Below are 17438 nucleotides of genomic sequence, written 5' to 3'. Positions count from 1 at the left end.
TGTTGTTAATTTTTTTTTTTTTTTTAACCTTTACAGGTTTTAATATACTTTAGGGAGGGATCTCAGGGCAGGCAAATCTTTTCCCCACTATTGATAAAGAAATCTTCATCAGACAAACAAGTATATGATGTAGCATATTAAGACATATTAACTTCATGTTAGGCACCTCCCTTGGACTTTTCATGTTTTATTGTGTAACAACTGACTAACGCAAGTTTTACACAATGATCAAAAGAAAAAGTATAACGTTAATGTGGAAAAAAAACTTCTACAAAGTGATCATCATAGATTCTAATTCATTGAATAGTTATTTTACTCCACCCTTTCAAAGTCTGTATTTATTAGAGGCACCTTTCTTTAACTGTAACAACAGCTTTGAGTCTGTGTAAATAGGTCTGTATGTTTCTTGCAATCGGACTGTTTGGAATTCAGGGCAATAAGGTCTCGTTCACATTTGCATTGATCATGGCATTGTCCTGCTCGGCTAATGGAAAACAAACTGGTTTGTTGCATGCTGGACACCAATGGCACCTAACAGATTTGTGTACATTAATACATATATGGATACAGTGAGATATTTTGAGGAATATATTAATGTTTACACTAGAAAACTGGAGTGCAACATTCTAAATTTTTGAGCAAAACACAAGAAAAGTCAAATATTTTAACAAAAGGATATCTCCTAAAAAAATGTGCGACTTTTTTTTTCCCCAAAAAAATTGCATACAAGTCTGAACAAATTGCCCCACTGCGTTTTAATCCTTTAAAGGGAACCTTTCATATAGGTTATGCGGTCCTTGATAAGTGGGCCAACAGTGGCAGAGACAGTGGACTCATACTGTACCATATGCTGCCCTTGATAAGGGGCCGTACAGTGGCAGAGACAGTGGACTCATATTGTACCATATGCTGCCCTTGATAAGGGGCCGTACAGTGGCAGAGACAGTGGACTCATACTGTACCATATGCTGCCCTTGATAAGGGGCCGTACAGTGGCAGAGACAGTGGACTCATACTGTACCATATGCTGTCCATAAGGGTCCGTACAGTGGCAGAGACAGTGGACTCATACTGTACCATATGCTGCCCTTGATAAGGGCCGTACAGTGGCAGAGACAGTGGACTCATACTGTACCATATGCTGCCCTTGATAAGGGCCGTACAGAGGCAGAGACAGTGGACTAATACTGTACCATATGCTGTCCATAAGGGGCTGTACAGTGGCAGAGACAGTGGACTCATACTGTACCATATGCTGCCCTTGATAAGGGGCCGTACAGTGGCAGAGACAGTGGACTCATACTGTACCATATGCTGTCCATGATAAGTAGGCCGTACAGTGGCAGAGACAGTGGACTCATACTGTACCATATGGTGCCCTTGATAAGGGGCCGTACAGTGGCAGAGACAGTGGACTCATACTGTACCATATGCTGTCCATGATAAGTAGGCCGTACAGTGGCAGTGGAATGCAATCAGCTCCCTCTGTTGAAGTCCATGATCAAAAAGTCTAAACCCATCTTTAACTGAGGTGCCTGAATCTTTAACATTCTCTTTTTTGTATTCCGAACAAAGCTGGAGTGAGTGCCAATGTAAAGTACCATAAATAGAAATGCATACATTTACAGCTATGGTTTACAATATGTGACTTGCCAGCTGTGAAACTCAAATTTCCAGCATGCTGAGAGAGCTGCAGACTGTCACTACATGCAGAGACTTGTGCTCTAAAAACAGCTGGAGAGACAATGTTTGCAGATCACTGATGTTAAAGTACAAAGGCAACCCATAAACAATAGTGGAACTCTACTACAAGATGAGGATTTACACTCTGGGGCCCTACACTATTTATTACTAATTTATGTTATAAGGTGGATTATTATATTTGTTGTTAGTGGATAAAATATTCTTATAAAAACATTTTAAACAAATGTGTGTTTGATAACTGTTAAAACTTGATATATACTGAGTAAAACCATGAATTTAAGCATCATGGACTTGTCTCTGTATGTAACACCCCATTTCCTCTACCACAAATGAAAGCTCAGATACATGTAGATAGGGTCTTATGTTCCTGTGCTTCTTATTTTCATGAGCACTGTCTCATTTCTGTAAAACCACTACTGTTTCCTACATCCTACTCAAAGCCACCATTATTTCTTATTTTCCCTTTTAGTTTGATGCATCAGAGCACCCTCCTCTTCTCCCCCGCAGAACAGGAGCGATAAAACCCATAGCTTACAAGGACCTCCAGCACGGCTTAGGAAAGACCCTCATAAACATGTTATCTACGGAATGCAGGATACTGTACTTTATGGGTGATGTAACAGTAGGATGTTTATGGCCTCTACAGCTGCAGTAGGGTTAGGGGAAAGAAAAGCCCATACTAGAGCAGCTCTTTCTTGTGTAACACACTACCTAAATGTTGCATTTGTGCACAGCAAGAAGCTGCTTGTGAATTGTAGTCAAGGTTCACAAGTCAGCCTTGACATCAGCATGGAGAGCCAGTGTAACCAAGCTGCACATTGATACATCTATGCAGGTATGAGCTGGAATGGCTTATTGTTCAGGCTCTACAGAACTTCCTTTAGTTGAGACGGGTGCCTCTTTACAAGTTAATGCACCAAAGAGTTACTATTAAAGCTATTATTTGATTTCAGTAGCCACATCAAAAGATACTCAGTACAATTTACTGTGTTGTCAAGTGTCAATATTAGCATTCCTGCTGCTCTACTAAACAGTGGTCTTGTTTCATTTTTTCTGTTTAGTAAAAAAGGAGAATATACATATAAATATAATATTAACTAAAAGGCGGATTCCATAGTGCGCATTGTAAATTCAGTCATGTGATCAGAGATATTGCATAAAACTGTACAATAGAAAATTCAGTAAGTCACCAGGCAGTCCTGCACTTGATTCGGTTACATGTAAATGATGCCCACTAGAAAAACTGTGGAAGCAGCTGGGTACTTTTATTTCCCACAAAATGATAATTCTAGAGCAACTTTTCTTAGAATTCTAAGTTATGATGTTCACTTCATATCTCTACTAAAACGGTATTAATGAATTGATAACTGGGTTTTACCAGTTGGGGGCACATCGATACACACACTGTATGAGCAGTGCTGACATTATCATACTGTGTTAGGGATAAGGACAATGGTAACACTCAGTTAAAATCTGTGGAAGGAATAACAGAGAAACAGCATAATAAAGTTCTATAAAAAAAAGTGCTCCACGATTGTTATATTATGGGTTAAAGGAGATCTTTGGTGTATAACACATCCCCTATATGAAGGATAGGGGATAAGTGTCTGATCGCTGAGGTCCAAATGCTGGGATCCCCTGGCTCTCCCGTGCAGGAGGCATGTCAGCCGCAGCATTATCCCCTGCGGATAAGGGATAAGTGTTATACACCGCATTTAAGTATCTACTAAAACAGACATCAGGAGAGCTCATGGGCCCATTTTATCTGCAAACACAATAGTAAGTGTGTAAATATCATCCAACAAACTAATCTCCTTCAAGTCCTATACTACGCAGTACATTCAGTTTTCTGATCAAAAACTGTGCTGGATACACGAAATGAACACACTAGTGACTTTTAAGGAGTTATCCAAACTATTTCTATGCCTGGTTTTGACTCTGATGTGTCCAGCATTGTCGCTCCAGTCCTCCCCGCAGCCTTTTTTTAGTTGTCTTTTAGTTTATTTGTTTTCTGGAAAATAATTTTTAAATAATTCGGACAACCTCTTTGATGGGGTCAGTCAGGATTATGTTATTCTGCTCATCTTTTTGCCAGAATTTGCAGTTGTGGCTCCTAGCAGAACAGATGTGTTGTGGTTTTGGACCAAGAATCTAATACTGTCTCGATGAATACAGGACCCTTTGTTTTCATGCAGAAGAGCTATAGAGACAATGCTTGTGCATGCCATGTGGCATATATTTGAATGTGTGTGTCTGTAGGACATATGGAAAATGAAAAACATTCAGTTAGCATCTTGGAGAATGATGATGCAACTAGAAGATAAAGAACACATCTTTAAAGAAAGGATTTCTACCTCAAAATTTAAAAAACAAATAGTCATTTATCAGTAAATTAGATGTCAGAATAGTAGCCAGAGTTTGGTAACATGCACAAAACTGACAAAAAGAAGGGCGGCCATATTGGGTTTCACTACTAAATTAGCTATTCAGTACCAGAAGATTAACTTTGTTTTCTGAGAAGACACTTTACTACTAGGTCAGATTTTGTTTTAAGTATTTTGTTTTACATTCTGTTTAAAGGCCATCAGTAGTGAATTGACACTTTTCCCCTATACACAGGATAGGGGATAGGTGTTTGATCGCGGGGGGTCCAAATGCTGGGGATCCGAACGCGATCTCCTGCACGGGCCCATGGCTCTGCTGCGGCTCTCCCATGCAGGAGGCGTGTCGGCTGCAGCATGACGTCATGGCCGACACGCCTCCTCCATATAGTTCTATGGGAGAGGCAGCGTTCTCCCATAGAACTGTATGGGGAGGGGGTGTACCGTTGACCTCAGAGAGGTCGACGCTACACGCATTAGCCGCTTACATAGAGCGGCACTGCGTGCCCGTTTGGGAAATTGCGGGGGGTCCCAGCATTTGGACCCCCCCCCGCGATCCAACACTTATCCCCTATCCTGTGGATTCACTGCAGATGTCCTTTAAGTGTCATTTTTTCCCCATGTACTGTCATTGTATTGAAGTTGTAGACAGACTGACGTAATCCCCATACTATATATACTTACCCCCCCCCCCATGCTAAAATTCCATAGCATGTAACATAATCTTACATAGGATCAAACAGTTGGTCTCAAATAGAAACTCCTTCCATAATAGCCCCCTCGGAATCCCAAAAGGACATATCGCACAATGCACACACTACATAGGTTAATGAGTAAACTTCTTATCATAGACAGAGAGCATTAGAGCATTTTATACTTGACTTTCTTTGAAACCTCCCCTCCTTGTGTAGCACAGCACCTCATTTTCTGAAGAGAATCTCACACCTGGCCTTAAAAAAGGATAAGTAAGCATTTTTTTTTTTAGACAAATTTAAGAAAACAGAAAAGACTTGCACCTGGCACAACACCTGCTGTCTATACAACTCCTCGCCGTTACCCCGACAACGTTCACGGCATCCAAAATTGTCCATATGACTAACTGGGTTGGAATTGCCATATAAAATCCTTCTAGACAATCCAGTTAGATTAGATTTCACATTGTTATTTTTAACAAGTTTAAAAATAAACATGATGGGAAAAATTCCGAACTATTCTTATAAGAGTATGTTGACATGTCCAGAAACTGAAAACTAGGCATATGCCCAGCCTGCTTTCAGTGATGCGTTGGTCCAAGTATAGTATATTTTTAGCATAAATATTATATATGAAACTTTGTATTATATTTACTAAGGGGATATGGCATCTTTCTCCTCTTCCAGCAACCTGTGTGAAAGGTCAGAATCCAACGTCACCAATAAATCCATCTGCAGTAAAAGAGAAAATAGTAGATGAGGAAGTGGGGTATGCAGCTACAGATTCTCTCTTTCTAGCAGGAAGACATGAGATTGGCTTAGGGTGCTGAGCCTGATGGAATTACATCAGGTCACCCACTAGGAAAACTTGGGAGAGAGAAAAAAATTGCCTTTTTAAATGTTTTGAATAGAGATTTAAAAAAAATAAAATAAAAACACATGCTAAAGGAGATATGACCTATTGTTTAACTCAAGTTTTTTTTTGTAAAACATATTTTCAAGAATTTTTGATTATTTGTTTTTCTAATTTTCTATTTAATTGTCTTTATTTTAAAATAATCCTGAAATCTTGCAGTTTTAATTTTTTAACACTAAGCCTAAAACTAAGCTGGGACTTCCTGTCCTGTCTGTGATTAGGAAGATGGTGTTGAAAAGTCCATACAGAATCACAGTGAAAGATGACATCAAAATATAATTAAAAAAAAACAATAGGACCTCTGCACAGGTCACAGAGCATGCTTACAAACATGCCACAAAAAAAATAGAGCCTGACGATGTTCATAGTGCCTGTGTCTATATGGGACTTTAAATGCTGTTAACTGCTTAAATGACACCGTGATTATAATGTGGGTCCAGACAATTACAACAATAACTAATTTATATAGGTTGTATTTTACTACTTGAAAAAAATAACTTTTTGTAATAAAATCAGTATGCTTAAAACTAATATTCTGGTCCTTATAACTTTTTTTTTATTTATCTGTATGAGGGCTCATCTGTGCTGTAATCCATAGTTTTTAATCTTGTACCATTTTTGTTTTGATGGGACTTTTTGATCGCTTTTTATAAAAAAAAAAATCCAGAATATGAAGTGACCAATAATCTGTAATTCTGTACTTCCTGCACAGCATTGATCAGTGTTATCAGTTGGACAAATTGAATGAAGATTGGACAGCACAAAGGCAGGTAGGGATCCTCTAGGTGCCCTGTCAGCTGATCGGGACTCTGTGATTGCACTGCGGTGGTATTAGCTGTAGTAAATGACTGGCACCAGTATTTTACTGACTTTAGGTCCCGATCGACTTTGATCGCAGGATCTAAATGGTTAATAGCCCTTCAGAGGCAATCACCACTGCAGGCTATTAGCTGCGGCCCCTGGCTATCGTTACCACCAGGGGCAGCCCAGTAGGTTGCAGGATTAGGTCAGAATCACGCTCCAAAAAAATAAATAAATAAATAAAAAAAAAAAGGTCCCACTCGCCCTGGGGAGGGAACAGATTAAAACAGCTGGGGCAATATGAAAAATTAAAAGTCAGAAAGTAGAAGCAGATTAAAAAAATAAAAAAAAAAAAAAAAACAACACATTCATCAGTATGTTGCTCTACCCAGTAAAAAAAAAACACAACATTATAATAATAATAATTGAGGTAACATACTTCCTTTAAGCACGCAATAACTAGCTGCAATCTAACGTATGACCACAGCTGGATCCACACAGGATTGACAGAATTTTAACAGGCTTAAATGCTGATGGAGATGTAGCCATGTCCAGTGTAGACAGTTAGGATATGTGCACTTAAGGGAGGACTTAAAGTAATCCCCTTCTAGTGCACAGTCTGAATGGATTTATGTAGAAATACATAAATCCAGTTTTCCTGTGCACCCTTGCTAAATATTCTCCAGCTAGTGAGCTGGTGGAGATTTCAACTATAGTTTACACTTGCTAGCAAGTGTAAACCTTAGGGAATTCAGTCTGCAGTGGTGCAATGCTGCCTTCGCACAAAACCAAGACGACCCTGGTGCAAACCCAACCTACACAGTGTAGGAGAGAATAATATTTATATATATATAAATATATATAAAAGCTGTGAGCTGTTAAAGGGGTACTCCAGCCCTAAGACATCTTAACCCCTGCCGGGTGCCGACCACGGGGCGGAGTATCGTGATGTCAAGACTCCACCCCCATGTGAAATCACGCCCCCTCCTAGAGATTTGCATAGCAGGGGCGGGGCATGATGTCATACGGGGGCGGAGTCGTGACGTCACTATACTCCGGCCCCGTGGTCGGCACCCAGCAGTTTGTGAGCTGGCATCGCAGCGTGCAGCTCACAGAGGTGGGTCCCGAATGCAAGATTGCGGGGGTCCCCAGCGGTCAGACATCTTATCCCCTATGCTTTGGATAGGGGATAAGATGTCTTAGGGCCAGAGTACCCCTTTAACGGGTAAAAAAAAGGGATTTGCACTTAATTTTACTGATTGGTTATAGAAAAATGGCTGGTAATTCCCAATTAGAAAAATGTTTCTTTAACTGTAAATTTGCTATTTTATTGCTCAAAGTGGTCTAGAATACTGTACATATAGATAGGCCCACAATGGCAGGTTGCCTTCCTGGTTGATGCAGTGTCACAAATCAATACCACCACTATGGCAAAGTATCCCTTCCACATCTACCTCATCTACCTAACAAAGTTTTAAAAGTATTATGCTACTGCAGTCAAAACAGAGCAAACTATTAAAAATTTACATTGGGCACCAAACACCCTGGGCACTGCTAAATATATGAATAGACTAGAATATATGACATTTTCAGCGTTTAGTTGGGCTGGCTGAACACACTTGAAATATATATGTACTAGATAACTTGCATTAATATAGGAATGGAGCAATGCTGGGTAACAGTACAGTGACTGTCTATAATTATACAATAATGGTACCTGTATTCTGATTTTGAAAGCACTATAATGGTGACTGCCGCTTGGTATCGGTAATAAGAAATGCTGATGAAGTTCCGGGGGTAGCATCTCTACAAAATCCATCCCGCTGCCATCCTTCGCTACTGTGAGTGAAGTCACTACAGAGGACTCCAAGGTCCAACAGTCCTTTCAATGCGTTTCAGACGCTAATTGGCTTTCTTCGTCTGGGATAGCTACTTTCAGCTCCATCTCTTATATAGCGCCGTACGTACATCTCCAAGTCAAACTTCCTGGTTAAAGTGGTACTCCGGTGGAAAACAATTTATTTTAAATCAACTGGTGCCAGAAAGTTATATAGATTTGTAAATTACTTCTATAAAAAAAAAAAAAAATCTTAATCCTTTCAGTACTTATCAGCTGCTGTATACTACAGAGAAGGTTCTTTTCTTTTTGAATTTCTTTTCTGTCCGTCCACAGTGCTCTCTACTGACACCTCTGTCCATGTCAGGAATTGTCCAGAGCAGGAGAGGTTTGCTATGGGGATTTGCTCCTGCTTTGGACAGTTCCTGACACGGACATAGGTGTCAGCAGAGAGCACTGTGGACAGAAAGAAAATAAATTCAAAAAGAAAAGAACATTCCCTGTATTATACAGTAGCTGATAAGTACTGGAAGGATTACGATTACGATTATTTTTTAATAGATGTAATTTACAAATCTTTTTAAACTTTCTGCCACAGTTGATTTAAAAATAAATAGTTTTCCACTGGAGTACCCCTTTAATTTTCTTTTTTACAACCTCTCTTTCTTACACAAGAAATGGCCACTCATTAAAACTAATTTTTGCTATTGCACTCCTTATGGTAAATAAAACAATCTTTCTAACGTACTTAAAAAAAATAAAAATTTAAGTTTTCTATGTTTTATTTGTGTTTAAAAAAGCTGCCACTAGGTGTCTCCCTACTTGTCCAGAGCACATTTCCCCCGCCATCTTTTGCACAGACTTTGGGCTCCTGATGGCCTTGCAGAAGTCCAAACACAGACAATGCAGTCTGGAGTGCTTAGGGGTGTGTTCGCAGCCTCATCCAATCATAGCTCCTCTCACACTTAATTGTGGTTTGCTGTTGGTTGCAGAGTAAGGGAGGAAGTTCTCCCCTATATGGCTTCAGATGAGGTCACACCTGCTGGGTAGTGCCCTTTCCCAGTCTGTGAACCTGGACCTGAGGCTGAGCAGAAAATACAGTGCAATATCAAAGTAGAAAATGAAAATAAAAAATAAAGGCAGGGGGTGGTTTATCATGATGGGGGCAGTGAACTGGGAGGATTATAAAATGTATCAAGTTAATGAGAGGTACTGGTCAATATCTAATTCAGGATGAAATGAACCTTCCTTAGGCTGGGTTCACATCACGATTTTCCAATCCGGTTCCCGTATACGGTTTCTTAGCAAAAACTCCCGTTCTGAAAACCATGTCCGACCACGTTTTTTGGTCCTGTTCGAAAACCGTATTGCAACCGCATGCATTTTTTAATTTTTTTTTTAACATGGAGGTCAATGAGAACCGTACAACCATACGGGTCAATACGGTTAACCGTACGGGTTTTTTGCATTGCGCATGCGCTTTGGACTCCAAAGTCCCTCCCACCTCCCCACCGTTCCAGAACTTCTCAGTCTGCTGAAGAGGAAAGAAGCAGTGACGTAAGCTTCACCATATCCCCTGCTTTCCGGATTCCATAGTGAGTACTCTGCCATGTTTTTTTAAAACAGGGAAACCACTCCTACTTCTATGGAAATTTCTATTAAACAATGAAGTCTTTATTTAAAAATGTACAAAATTGCTTGACAAAATCAATTTTCACAGCCAAAAACGTATGGAACAGTACGGAAACAGATACATTTTTTCAAACCGTATACGGTTAAACGCATATGGTTTGCTTTTTCTCATACTGTTCAATCCGGTTCAGTCTGTTTTTTAGACCCATACGGTTTTGGGAAAAAACCTGATGGAAAACAGGATTGCAAAATCGTGATGTGAACCCAGCCTTATCTGTATTTAGGTTAGATTATGCTGGATAAGACAAGGCACCTGGTATTGCAAATTTTAGCAAATTATTATTTTATTTTTATAAAAATAAATGAAAAAAAAGGTCTCAAAATCCTTATTAAGTCCATGGGGAACAAGAGTATTAAGCTCAAAGATCCATTTGGACTCCACTCCGGATAGTTGTGCAATATAATTTCCACCTCTCCAGTGTGGGATGATTTCTTCTATACCAAAGAAGGTGGATCCCTCAATGGATTTATTGTGCCTTTCTTTATAATGTATTGATAAAGCGAGTTCATCAAAAGCCCTATTATATCGATGTTCACCTATTCTCATGCTCAGTATTCTCTTTATGCGTCCTATGTACGTTTTATTACAAAGGCATCTAATCCCGTAGATGACTCCCTTTGTTTTACAGTCAATGGGGGAGATTTGTCAAAACCTGTGCAGAGGAAGAGTGGTGCAGTTGCCCATAGCAACCAATCAGATTGCTTTTTTCATTTTCCACAGGCCTCTAAAGAGGCCTGTGGAAAATGAAAGAAGCAATCTGATTGGTTGCTATGGGCAACTACACCACTCTTCCTCTGCACAGGTTTTGACAAATCTCCCCAAATATGATTTTTAATCCCTATCTGATTTATTACTATTGACTGTATATACTGGAGTGCGGCTCTTTGTTGCTGCACAGGATTTGTACTGTTAGCGCAGAAAAAATGATGTTCCTGAGATAGAAAGGCTTCGAGGGGGATTCCCTGCATGTTTAAATGTATGAATAGAACAGATAGAAGGCAGCACAACCGTTCTGGATTGGAAAGTATGTGCTTACTATATTTTAGGATGCTCTGCAGAGTAAGTGTATTGGCAAGGACTCTTAACTGCTGCAACAAAGTAAGAAGGTGCCTGCCAAGTTTACTTGCCTGGATTGTTCAAGACTTCTGGCTGTGACTGTGTACACCTGACAAATGATGCTTGTGTAGGAAAATGTAACACACGGCCACCTAACAGCCACTACCTGAGCACTTCAGAGTGACATGTTCTCTATGTAAGGAAGGGAAAACACACACAATGTGTAAAGGCAGAATTGTAGGATTTCTCCTTTAAACTGGTGCCAGAAAGTTAAACAGATTTGTAAATTACTTCTATATAAAAATCTTAATTCTTCCAGTACTTATTATCTGCTGAATACTATAGAGGAAATGATTTTCTTTTTGGAACACAGTGCTCTCTACTGACATCTCAATTTTAGGAACTGTCCAGAGCAGCATATGTTTGCTATGGGGATTTTCTCCTACTCTGGACAGTTCTTAAAATGGACAGAGATGTCAGCAGAGAGCTCTGTGTTCCAAAAAGAAAATCAGTTCCTCTGTAGTATTCACAGGGGTGTGCAAATAAAAAAAAAAACATACTTGTCCAAGGGACTAAAGCGGAACACAATCTATTTGTCCCTCAAGAAAATCCACTTGTCCTGGTAGATGAAATAATTTCAACCAAAATAGTACGATCCCCCCCCACTAGACCACCAGGGATGGATATAAGATCCCTTTAGACACTGCTGTCAATTATCCAGCGCTGATCTAATGGTTTAATAGCAGCCACGGTGATCGCAGCATGTCAGACTATTAGCGGCGGGAGAGCTGTAGCTGGCTCCTTTTACACCCGAGGCAAGCCCAGAACCTCCCCCCCCCCCCCATCTGACCCCTATAACTCCAATTTTTCCATATACAGGGATGTATGAGGGTAATCTTATGTGCCTTGATCTGTAGTTTTTATCTGAACCATTTATTATCAGAACTTTTATTAGGAAAGGGGCTTATTCACATATATACGCATTTTTCAGTCTTCATAGGGACTTATATATGGAGTCTTTTGGTTAGAAAACACTGAACACCGCTGTGTTACGGGGGGGGGGGGGGGGGGGGTGTTCTCCTTCTCCTGTTTATATGCTGCATTTTATTTACTCTAATTTATGTGTCAGAAAATGCTGGAAGTTGCATTTAGTTACTAGATAACTACAACACCCAGAATGCCCTGATACAGCCTATGGTTGTGTGGGTGTTGTAGCATGTTGCACTATATAGTAGTACAGTTAAGGTTATTGTGTAACATGCTGGGAGTTGTAGTTTTGGTTTGTCTCAGCTGCAGAGCCATAGGCTGTGTCATGGAATACAGGGAATTGCAGTTAGTAACTACAACACCCAGCATGCCCTGATACAGCCTATGGCTCTGCAGCTGACCCGAACCAAAACTAAAACACCCAGCATGTTACACTTGTGTTGTAGCATGTTGCACTATATAGTAGTACAGTTAAGGTTATGGTGCAACATGCTGGAAGTTGTAGTTTTGGTTCGGACGTGTTTGCGTGCATCCGTGGGGCTCTTGGTCGTCGGGCGAGTATGAAGGGGGCGGGATTCTGGGGGTGCAATTTAGTGCAGGTGGCCAGAAACCACAAAAAAAAAAAAAAAAAAATTAGCACAACCGGCAGCAGCACTTGTCAGTCCGCCCCTGAACAAAACATACATGCACATATACATACACCAGCCACTGCCCCCTATATTATACATTACATACATACAGACACATCATACATACACCCGCCGCTGCCCCCCCCATCATACATTACATACACACATCACACATACACTCAAACCATACATATGCACACATCATACATACACCTGCCGCTGCCCCCCCCATTATACATTACATACATACATACACAGACATCATATATACACAGACATCATACACACATACACACATACACACACCATAGATATGCACACATCATACATACACGCGACGCTGATACCACAGAGGAGAGGACGCACTGCATGGTGCTGGGGAGGATTTCTGTGTATGAAGGAGGACAGACTGCACTACACTCTGAGCGCCGGTGTGAGGTGCAGACTTGCATCGGCTCCTGCGCCTCACACCTCGCATTAAAGAAAAATAAGGGGGAAGTCGGTCTGTCCCTGCTAGCCCGATACAGGGCTAAATCTATGAACAATTCACTTGCCCTGCACCCAAAACTACTTGTCCCGGGCGTCGGGCGATAGGATTTCCACATCCCTGTATTCAGCAGCTAATAAGTACTGGAAGGATTAACATTTTTAATATAAGTAATTTACAAATGTTTAACTTTCTGGCACCAGTTGATTTAAAAATAAAAAGTTTTCCACCGGAGTACCCCTTTAAATGGCTCCAATAAAGCTTGAGTTTAGGCAGGAGTGGAAAACTTTGCTTGGGTACTCATTTTTGAGGAAAATTCACTTTTCAAGGTAATTTCAGGTACTCCACAGTAACAATAATTTTAGGATAATGCAAATCTGACATTACTTAAATTTTCCACTATTTTTCATCCCCAAGTAGACACAGCTTAAATATGAAGAGAATTGCATGGCAATGATACAGTGAGGGCCACTGGACCACCAATGGTGACATCAAGAGGACACCAAATATACAAAGCCAGCTACCGTAATAGTTATATATCCACAGGACTATGATAATGACCAAATACCTTGAGGGTACAGAATCAAGGAGACCAGACGATGCAGCTTCGCTCTATGTCATCCAGCAGCTCAAGCGCTGTACACCCACCCCCTCCTCTTCACACTCCTAATCCATGTGAAAAGACATGGTTTGTACCATGAAAATTCTTATGTGTTCCACTTACAAGACAATAACCAATTTGTGTATAAAACGGCAGAAGATTTCGTAGCAAATAAGGAAATATAGGTGGAGGAGAACAACCTGGAGAACATGTCAGCAATGCATGATGGGAACTGTAGTCTTTTACCCACATGAAACCAAGATTAAAATAAAGATAACTGTCATACAGAGGAGAGCCACTCAAACAGTGCAGCGCTAGTCAATGCATCAGTGAAAAGGCCTAGTGTACAGCATTTTTTCCTTAAATGGGCACTGTCAGATACAAAAACTTTTGATATGTTGTAAAGCATTTATAACCAATAGGTTTTGCAATTGCTTTCATTAGAACATTTTCAGTATTTCATACTGAAAAAGCCAGTCAAACAACTGCCCCCCCGCCTGCTTGGACACCTACTAGTCCTGCTGTGTCCATGTGTCATTTCCTATGTCATGGACACACTTCCTTGATTGACAGCTGTGAGCGCAGGGTTCACAGCTGGAAGAAATATCCTCCCACTGTCAGCTTGTGTCCCACTACTGTCAGTGAGGACAAGCTGGGAGTTGCAGTTTTGCTAATGCTAGGGGAGATGTGAGCAGACAGCATACTGAGGGAGGGGGCGGAGACCTGCACAGTGAGGCCACGCCCCCTCCTTTGAAAGGAATTCAGACTAGTGAGCTAAATTAAAAGTAATTAAAAAAAAAATGAAAAGGTGCTAGACACATAAAAATTAGATGTACATGGTCAGGATTAGGTACTGAGTGATATATATATAAAAAAAATAATAATTTGTTGGATCTGATGGGTACACTTTAAAAGCTAATGTTCAAAGCAAAAATATGGCAGAGTGTAAGTAACCTGTTCTAAAAATTTGCAACATGCCTACAAATATGTGAAATAATTTTTTTTCCAGCATCCTGCCCGTGCAAAGATCCACAACACCTCTGCATAAGAGGAATCATGATAAGACCACGGTCTCCGTGGCATGATCTCTATTGATACAAGACAAGGGTAAAAATACACTGCTCCTCTAGGCTAACTCTACTCTTCTACTCATCTTCAATATTTGGTTTGTAGGGGTACTGAGACCCTCATACACTTAACAACTGCACTCGTCTGTATATCTACCTCAAATGTAAAGCTACCACGCTCTACGTTGTATTTATCTACTGATATAAACTGCAAACATCAGAAGTTTATATTTTAAAGCCATGCTGTAGACTGTGTAAAAGGGTATAATATAAAATGCATTATTTAAGACTTACTGTGTAACTTTGGTAAAGAAGATCGATACTGGCCGGGCGATTACACCTTTAAAAGTTATCTAATGCCAAGTTAACAGCTGTTTCTCATTACCACAGAGCCTTTTGTCTAAGCTTTCTTGGAACAAGCAGGACATTAATCATTAGAAGCATTCCATCCCAGCTAACCCTTTCCTCTTCATTTCTTGGAATTCTAAACAGCAGCTCATCCTGTGTCCACTGTGAAACCCTGATCATACATAAGTGAGCACTTCAGAGCACCCGTCTATCTTTGAAAAGTATCTATTACTGTCAATAGTAGACGAAATGCAATTAGAATTTGCACATCTAACTTGCAAATAATCATTGAAAGCAATTAAGACTGCGGAGTCAAAACCTAACGCCGGGGAACAGCAAGCCATTAGTCAAGACTGCTAGCAAGACATCTACCGGAGAGGCTTCCTTCCTCTTTTTGTCTTCTCTTATGTCAAACAATCTTTATTTTTATCAAAGCAGCCATCAGTTAAAGCGATATTCACTTTAAAGGATTGTCTACACAATTGTCATGACTAATTGTAGCGATTACTGACTGTCTAATAGGAAGGTCTGCTGAAAGGTTATTGGAGGGGGCGTTTAGCCAGATCAAAAGATCTTTTGGAGGTGTTTGACTTTAAATTTACAAAAAAAATTGTTCTGTATGATAGTTGCCCCATTGTCCTGCTATCTGCACCAATCCTGCACTACTTCAGGATCATTCTGACACAGAAAGTGAGTTCCCCCAGGTCAGCAGGTGACTAACGACAAGCCCAAAAGGGTTGGCTGAATGGCTTAGTTAAATAGCCATGCTATTCTCTCTCTCTGTAATAAAGAAGGGTCCTGGCTGATCTACTCAACTTAGCCACACAGCCAGCCTTCACCTGTAGACATTGAGAGGACCTCCCTTTCTAAGTTGGAATGAACCTCAGCTACATTAGGAATTGTAATCAATGTTAAAGCAAAACACATTAAAAACAACATTATTTGGCTCTTTAACTTTGAATTGATAACACTTGGTTAAAGAAGACCTGTCAGAAATCCAGTCCAATCTGCAACTTTGACACAGTTTTCAGGCAAAAGGTTAAATGGGCACTGTCACCAACTTTATTTTTTGATATGTTGTAGTACTTATGTACTACAACATATCTCTAATATACTTTTATTATAATTTTTTTTAAAAAAAAAAGGTTTAAATTTAGGTTTAAAAGGTTTAAATTTACATTTAAAAACTGGCCACTGAAAAAGGACTGATTTTGGAGTGGCAATCAGTCCTTTTTCAGTTAGGCTGCACTCGCTCCCTGCCTGTCAATCAGACAGGTCGGGAGCGAGCGCATTGGCTCCCCGGCCACTGGCTGGGAGGCCACTCCTCCCGCACATCGCTGCCGCCTCGTTGCCGCCGCTGTCCCTGTAAGCCCGCTGCCGGACTCTGCAGTAACTGCAAGTGTAATGAGGGAACGGGGTATGCGGGCGGGGGGGGGGGGGAAGGGGGGAGGAGGGAACGGGCTAGTGCCGTAGCGGGGGGGAATGGGCTAGCAAAAAATAGGATGGTGGGAGCTACCCTTTAAGGTCATTTATTCATGTAAATGTCTGCTCTTACTGGCCCAAGTAGTCACATGGGCATTCCTACCCAATAACTGACAGCTATTTTTGTATTTGTAGGAAGAGTTGTCAATTAATCAGTAAGAACACCCACATAACTACTTAGCCCAGAATAAGCAAAGATTTACATAATTAACAAGTTATTCTAAAAAAAAAAAATTCAACAACACTAATATATATATATATATATATATATATATATATATATATATATATATATATATATATATATATTAATATATATATATTTATATATTAATATATATATTAATATATATAAATATATATATTAATATATATATATGTATATGGACTCCGTAGAGACATTAGGGTTATAGGTTGAACCCGATGGACTCTGGCCTTTTCTCAACCTTATGAACTATGTTACTATGTATATCAATCTGCTCAGTTCCCCCTGCTCTATAACATGACGTCTGAAGAATGGACTGTGTTTTTAAGGTGACAGGTTCCCTTTAATACTTGATTCCAGATTTTCAATGTAAACTCAAGAAGTTCTTTAGACAGCCTAATACATTATTTTCCAAGTAAGTTCGGAGGTCAATACCTGAATTGGTTCAGGATATTGCTGGCTATGATGCCGATGGTTTGCATGTAACTATTCAGAGTCTTTATGTTTATTCCAAGACCAGCATCAATGCATACATGAATATAGAATCCATAC

General features: G+C 40.1%; 1 protein-coding gene across 6 annotated transcripts in view; it reads right to left on the bottom strand.

Annotated features, from left to right (window-relative positions):
* ANKRD50 (ankyrin repeat domain containing 50) overlaps nt 1-17438 on the bottom strand; it is a 66001-nt gene that overhangs the window by 13265 nt on the left and 35298 nt on the right. The window contains exon 2 of one of the 6 annotated variants that reach the window (XM_056563792.1): nt 5433-5509. The exons of 3 other annotated variants lie outside the window; for them this stretch is intronic. In XM_056563792.1, the coding sequence (XP_056419767.1) occupies nt 5433-5448 (16 nt within the window). In that variant the 5' untranslated portion in view covers nt 5449-5509. Of the gene's footprint in view, nt 1-5432; nt 5510-8211; nt 8293-10560; nt 10690-17438 lie in introns of those variants that run through there. 2 more of the 6 variants (XM_056563801.1, XM_056563809.1) reach the window with 2 other exon arrangements.

This window comes from Hyla sarda, chromosome 1 (assembly GCF_029499605.1).
Source record: "Hyla sarda isolate aHylSar1 chromosome 1, aHylSar1.hap1, whole genome shotgun sequence".
NCBI classification, from domain to species: Eukaryota; Metazoa; Chordata; class Amphibia; order Anura; family Hylidae; genus Hyla; species Hyla sarda.
The sequence above is the reverse complement of the archived record's forward strand: the minus strand, read 5'-3'. Positions and strand labels throughout refer to the sequence as shown.